The sequence below is a fragment of the Austrofundulus limnaeus genome, unplaced genomic scaffold (genome assembly GCF_001266775.1).
Source record: "Austrofundulus limnaeus strain Quisiro unplaced genomic scaffold, Austrofundulus_limnaeus-1.0 Scaffold136, whole genome shotgun sequence".
Classification (NCBI taxonomy): Eukaryota; Metazoa; Chordata; class Actinopteri; order Cyprinodontiformes; family Rivulidae; genus Austrofundulus; species Austrofundulus limnaeus.
The window spans coordinates 347,827-354,945 of NW_013952538.1; the positions used below are offsets into that span (position 1 = coordinate 347,827).

At 42.7% G+C, this 7,119-nt stretch overlaps 2 protein-coding genes across 2 annotated transcripts in view; one reads left to right on the forward strand and one right to left on the reverse strand.

Moving 5' to 3' along the window:
- The window catches only part of rsf1a (remodeling and spacing factor 1a), a 13,766-nt gene extending 9,372 nt beyond the window's left edge, over positions 1-4,394 (forward strand). The window contains exons 15-18 of the mRNA XM_014015897.1: positions 773-950; positions 1,017-1,240; positions 1,349-1,546; positions 1,629-4,394. Of these exons, the coding sequence (XP_013871351.1) occupies positions 773-950; positions 1,017-1,240; positions 1,349-1,546; positions 1,629-2,368 (1,340 nt within the window). The 3' untranslated portion in view covers positions 2,369-4,394. The remainder of the gene's footprint in view (positions 1-772; positions 951-1,016; positions 1,241-1,348; positions 1,547-1,628) is intronic.
- Positions 4,395-5,078: 684 nt separating this feature from the next.
- capn5a (calpain 5a) lies at positions 5,079-6,824 on the reverse strand (the record flags this gene model as incomplete). Its single annotated transcript, XM_014015931.1, is given in 2 exon segments — positions 5,079-6,606; positions 6,688-6,824. Coding segments are annotated over 2 exon segments (314 nt in total), but the record flags the coding sequence as incomplete, so codon positions are not given.
- Between the last annotated feature and the right edge of the window lie 295 nt (positions 6,825-7,119).

Below are 7,119 nucleotides of genomic sequence, written 5' to 3' on the forward strand. Positions count from 1 at the left end.
TATATATATATAGTTTTATGTTTGATAGCATTGTTAGCATTACAGTACGTACACACTTCAACAATGATAGCTTTACAATTTTCATAAGTTGTCTAAAATGTTATAGTGTGACAGGGCCTTTAAAGCTACATTTAGCAAAGCTGTAGTGGTAAAATAGTATTTAAAAATAGAAAGAAATAGCAAAATCGTAGCTAAAAGCTAAAATTTGCAAAACGTAACTAAAAATTTCTCAAAGCTGTAAAAAAAAAGTTAAATTTAGCAAAACTGTTGCTGAAAACTAATTGTAGCAAAATTGTGGCTTACACCTAAAACAAACCAACCTGTGGACGTTAGAATACCTGAAAGCTAAAATGAGCAAAATGGTAAGTAAAGGCTAAATGTAGCAAAACGTTTGATTAAAGCTAAAAAGTAGCAAAGCTAAGTAAAAGCAAAAAATAATAAGTGTTGCTAAAAGATAAAAAAAAACAACAGTAGCTAAAACCCAAAGTAAAAAACAAACAGCAGCTGAAGCAGTTTTCAGAGAACAGTTTTTGAAAGCATCTTTTTCTAAAGGGAAAATATTTATAAAGATAAGTAATTAGAAAGCAAATTTCCAAATACTAAAATTCAGAGTACCCGTCTTAGAATGAGCTGGAAGTTTTGATGTTGAAATGGCTAAAAATTCTGCAGATTTATCACAAAACCAGAGAACAAAGTAAAACAAGAAAACAATCCTGTGTTCGTCCAGCAGGAGGAGTTAATATCAATGTTTTTAATTTTCCCTCTGATCCAGGAGGAGCAGAGAGGGGCAAAGAAGTCACCCCCGCCCTCCCAGAGGACGGGAAGGTCAGCCAGCGTCCAATCAGAAATCAGACTCGATCGGCCAGGAGCAGGAAGAAGCGGCGCCTGAACGACCTGGAGAGCGACAGCACGGCGGTGGAGAGCGAGGACGAGTTTCAGCTCAGCAACAGGTCAGGATCAGACCTCCCCCCCGTTCACCGGCCTCTGGGCTCGTCTCACTCCTCTTCCTCTCACAGCTCCGAGGATGAGGAGTTCGGTGCATCCGGGGCAGACGATGACGGGGAGGAGGAAGACGAGGACGCCGGCAGCGACGGGGGCAGCTGGCACCGAGGGACCCGCCCCAAACGGGGGCCGAGAGGAGCGCCGAAATATAAACCAAAGAAGACCCAACGGCAGGGCAGGAAGCGGCGGCGGAGACGCTCCAGCGAGGAAGAGGAGGAAGACACCGACGTAGAGATGGGTGGGTTTGCGCCGGCAGGAGGGAAATAAGGTTTTTGTGTTGGTCTGTTAGCAAAATATCTCATAAAAGTGCAGCAAACACCAAATGTTAGTTCTCTGATCCCGTCAGACTCGGATCAGTTCAGCGACATGACCGACAGCGACGCGGACAGGAAGAGGCGGGGTCTGAGGCGGGGCCAGCGACAGCAGGTCAACTACAGGGAGACCTCGGAGTCGTCAGACAACTCCAGGCCCTCCGCTGAGCAGGTCAGCGTGAAACGCCGGGGCAGACCGCGTAAAGAGCGCCTGTCGAGCGACTTCAGCGACGGTCAGTTCCTCTTTATTCAAAGGTTCTCGTTACAAACAAGGGTTTGGTTTCTTTGTTCACGTCTCCACCTTCTTCCCTTCAGAGTCACATTCGTCCAAAGACTCCGACGAGGAGGACGCTTACGAGGACGAGGAGGAAGATGACCAGAGGAGAGTGAAAAAGAGAAGACGAGAGGAGCAGGAGGACCTCCGGGGCAGGAGGAGGCGAGAGAGGCGCAGAGGACACGAGGAGGAGAAGGACGCAGGGGAAGGAGGGAGGAGAGAGAAGAGGAGGCAGCTGGAGAAGGACGACGACAGACGGAGGAGGTTATCCCGCGAGGAGAAGGAGGAGGATCTGGAGAAGATGGGCCGGGGGAAGAGGAGGGAGATCCTGTCGCAGCAGCGGCGCAGGCGGCTCGCTCAGATGCTGAAGAAACGACGGCCTTCGACGGACGAGGAGGACGAAAGCGAGGACTCTGAATCTTCGTCGGAGGAGGATCGTCCGATCCGCAAAAGACTCAACCGCATCGACTCCGACGATGAAGAGGACGACGGACAGAAGGCGGGAAGTAAAAAGTCCTCGGCGGCGGAGAGGAGGGCTGACAGGAGAAACAGTGACGCTCGGGAAAAGGGGAGGGGCCGGAGCCTGTCCCCGTCGAACAGACATCAGGCCTCCAGAGGCCCAGAGAAGCCTGGGACTGGAGGTCCAGCTGCGTCCAGGGACAGTGTCACCTCAGGCAGGCAGGAAAGGCACAATGGCCCCCTTCATGAGGACGAAGAGGAGGAGGAGGAGGAGGGCCAGTCAGGCTCAGCAGACTCGGTCCAAAACAGCCCTCGGTCATGATGGCTGCGCTCGCCTCAGTTCCTCATCACCCACAGACCCCCTCTTAAAGCCCCCTCATGTTTCTCACTGTTGTACCGTGGTAGAGTGCCGTTCACCATCACGCCATCCATCCCCACGCTCGGCCGCCGGACCCAACGGACCACTCGGACCAAAACGTCTCGTCATAGAGTTAGTTTGTAACGAGCGTCGTCATGCTTATAACCCTTACAGGGATAGTTCAGAGCGTTCCGAAGCAGCGTTCTGTGGAAGTTAATATCTTACCTGTTGCAGATAGCTCTTTGAACGACCTCAGTTTGGAGAAATTCAGTTTAACACCCGGGCTCACGGCTAGTCCCCGCCGTCCTAAAACAACTTCATTCTCACAAAAAACAAAGTGAACACCATTTTATTTTTTAAACCTTTATATTTTTCATATTATTTGATTTACTCCTGCTGGAAGTGCTACAGCTAGCTGCTACAGTTTTCTATAAATAAACTGTGACGGGCAGCGGGACGGCTCAGAGGTTAAACAGTTAATAAAATAATGTGAAATTCATGTCTTCATTGTGGGTTCTTTCTCGGTTTTAAAAGGAATTGTGTGTGCAGGGGGTGTTGTGTTTAGTTTTGTTTCCAGTTTGAACGGGGAAAAAGAAAACCAGGAAATGAGACGAGGGTTTAGGGATTGCAAAATCAGTCATTTTTTTGTGCTACTTTGACAGTTTGGGTCCAAATTGATATGATTTAAAAAAAATTTCTGCAGCTGACATGAAGGGGATGGTTTTTTTTTCTCCCAGATATTAATGCTCATTCTCTCTGTTCTGGTCTAGATCATAACTACCGGTGCTTCCAGTTCTTTGAGCTACACTCTGTGGAGCTGAAACCTTGATCGATAGTTTGTTCTCTGCCCAGCTGTCAGCCAGTCGTTTAGAATTAAGCTTTTATTTCTCCAAACTGAGGCGGACCAAAGAACAAATTAGTTCACTTTTCCACAGAAAACCGACTCCAGAGGATCTCGAGTGTTTTGATAAGTCGGCGTCAGCGCGAACACTTTTAGGTTTTTATCTCATTAAACCCATTTTTGAAGCATTTAAACAAAAACTTTAGAAGCTTCAGGAACTTACTAATCCCTAAAGTCTGGTGTATTTAAACAAATCAACATTTATCAACACATTGGAGTTGCTCAGAATCAAAAACTAAATTCTTACTCGTTTAAATTAAATCAAATAAAAAACATAAATCAAGTTAAGATCCAGAGTGTTCGTTTTCAGGTTGCTCTGTGTTCCACGCTTGCTGTACATATTCTGCCTGTTCCGTGTAAGATAATAGATGTCCTGATAGTCTTCTTGTAAAATATAGTGTTATATTTTCTATATTCTGAAGGTGAGGAGGAGGCGTGAAGATCCATCTGCTTTCAGCTTGTTTTGTTTTGAGACCCCCGCTGTGGAAAAAAACACGTTAGGTTTGGTAAACTGGGTATAAGCTCCGTACAGGAAATGCGTTAATGTGATTTAGTTTTTGTTTGAAGCCCCTTCACGTGTAAAATCTCTGAGCTGCTCGGCCTCTTCTACAGGTTTTGTAACATTTCATATCCTGAGTAATAGAACAGATTTTTTTTTTAAATTAACGTGACATTACTGTCTGGGATTTTTCTTCAACTTGATGCCACTTTTTTTTCATTTTCTTCTCTCTCCATGGAGTCAAATCACTGTTTAGGTTTTATTAGTCTGGTCGTGATTTCAATGGAAGAGGCTCTGGTCCCTCGTGATGCCTGTAATAAACAAAATGTTTGGTTTTAAAATTTTATTTCACGGAGCTTTACTTCATGTTTTGGGGTTTGTAAAAAGGTTGCCTTTCAAATGTTAAACAGATCCGACTTTTTCCAAGTTTCTTTAAACAAAGCTGAGAGTAAAAACGAGTTTTTAGGAGCAAAATCTACCAACAGGTTGTGATAAAGTGTTGGCGTGTTCTTTGTATGATGCATGTTTCAGTGGAACAATCATTAACGTCCTGGAAATAATTTGACTTTGTATAAAGTATTTAGATTAAATAGTTGTACATCTGGTTTCTGCCACCTAGAGTGAAGCATAATTTAGAATTTACAGATACTTTAAAATTGTAATTTAGCATTCCTGAGTTTTGACTTGACGTCCCATAAATATGACTCAGCAAATCAAATTTCTGACCTAGCATCTCAGAATCATGACTACATATCTCTTAGTTGACCTAGCATCTCAGCCATGACTTAGCATCTCAGAATGATGACTTGGCATGTTATAGTTGTGACTTAGCATTTCAGAATGATGATTTAGCATTTCATAGTCATGACTTAGCATTTCAGAATGATTTAGCATTTCAGTCATGACATGGCATCTGAAAATGATGACTCAGCATTTCAGTCATGACTTAGTATCTCAGAATGACGACTTAGCATTTCACTCATGACTTAGCATATTAGAATGATGATTTAGCATTTCAGTCATGACATGGCATCTGAGAATGATGACTCAGCATTTCAGTCATGACTTAGTATCTCAGAATGATGACTCAGCATTTCAGTCATGACTTAGTATCTCAGAATGATTTAACATTTCAGTCATGACATGGCATCTGAGAATGATAACTTAGCAATTTAGTCATGACTTTGCATTCTGTGGTCGTATATACTCTTATAAACTGCATATTTTTATTAAACAACTGGTGAAGCAATTCATTAAAAAAGAAAACTATGATATTTTGTAAGGAAGTACACTTTATTTTTGGCATTAAGTATTCACCAAATCATTTTTCACATGAAAAACCTTCAAAACCTCCTCTGATGGATAAAAAAAAACAAAGATCCATCGAGCAGTTAAATTACATCAAGTGAATAAATTACCCATCAAGAAGGAGGAGGAAGACTTGGAATTCATGCAAAAGTAAAACAAGTTAAAAAACAACAGTGTCGGTCTGCTCTGCTTTCACACGCTTCATCCGAGACCTGGAAGTGGACTAAAACCCGTTTATAAAAAGTGGTCCAGAGCCCGGTGTGGTCCACAGGAATCATCACAGCATCAGTAAAACACCTTAACTTAAGGCCATTTCTGTGGCAAATAATTACACTTGGCACCAAAGATACAGTTTATATTTGATAAGAACCTCAGAGGGTGGGCCGATGAGCTGTTTGGAACTACAAAGGAAACAAAACCACCTGCTGAAAGAAAAGACTTTGGTAGAAACGAAACCAGCAAGATTCCGCTTTGATACGCCGATTCAGCAAGTCGCCTCTGTTCTCAGGAAGCAGCTTTTTCATTTGTGGCATGACACATACAACTTAAATCAGAAAAATGTAAACTTTGGTCATTAAGGGGCGTTACAGGATGAGTAAAAAACACAAACCATAACAGCAAATATGAACCATTCGACACGAGGCAGGGAGCTGCTGGTTCTGACTCAGCAAAAATGAAGCTCAGTGTTTCATCTGAAAACAATCAACCTCAGATTTCTGTTCTCAGGTCTGGTAAATCCTAGGGAAGCCTTATTGTCCTCAAATCCACCAACAAGACGCCTCTGAGAACAAACCGCTCGAACTGCTGGTTGTTGCTCATTTTTTAAAAATCCTTAAATACTGTTGTAAAAACAAACGTCTGAGGCGTCGAAAACACTAAAAACTGCATCTCCGTCGCAAAAAGAGATGCAGTGACGCTAATAACTTTTCATCTGATGTTAATAAAACAAACCAGTGACTTTAGTTTCTTTGAACAAGCATTTGGTCCTAAAAAAAATAAAAAAAATAAAAAGTGCAAGGAGACGATTAAGAAAGGAAATAATTCTCTATATTCTATATAAAATGTCAGTTTAATGTAAAATATCTTAGTGCATCTATCCAAAATTAAACATTTACTCCATCACTGATTGGGAGAAACAAGACATATAAGATTTAGAAAGCTAAACCAGAAAAAAATGGAACAAAAATCTTTCAGCTGTGATTGGAGATAAAACCTCGTAAACAGTGGTTAAAGTAGGAAGTACTTTCAGTATGTAGACACACCCACCGCAGGTGTTCTGGAACATTTATAAAACGTAAACGAGCTCAGACGTCTGCCTCAGATGCTGCTCAGCACCGAGCTGGTCTCTACGGTCAGAGTGACGGTACCGGGGAGGTCGTTGTCACTGCGATTGCCCTTGTCTTTCAGGTGGAGCGTCTTCTGGATTCTGCCCTGCTCCACGGACAGCGTCACCTGACCCAGGAAGGAGTCTGAGAGCACGTTGTGGTTGTAGATCTGAGAAACGCAGTGAGAGAGAGAGAGAGGGTGAGTTTAACATCAACAATGACGCAGAGACGCACTCAGACTCACACGGACCTCGATGCTGATTGGTCGGTTGGCCTTCTTCCTGTAGAAGAGTCCTTTTGTGTTAAAGGCGGGACTGCAGGTGCTTTTGTGGACGGCAGAACGAACTTTTTGTCCTTCGCAGCGGATGATCACGTAAGGATCCGAGGCTGAGGAAACAAAAAGACGTTTTCATGATTTCAACATTGATCGCACGTCTACAACCGATTAACTTCAAGAGATCCAAGATGTCCGACACAAATTAAAGGCATCCATGATTAGTTGTAACATTAGACTTTATTTGATAAACATGTATTTGTATGGAGGACCAAACCTATCATTATTGGAAATAAATGTATAAATATATAACTGGCGTATTAAAATAAATTATAGGGTCAAAAAGAAGTTTGACAAATAAATTATTGTGCCATTAAATCAATTACATCAATTATTTAGATATAAATG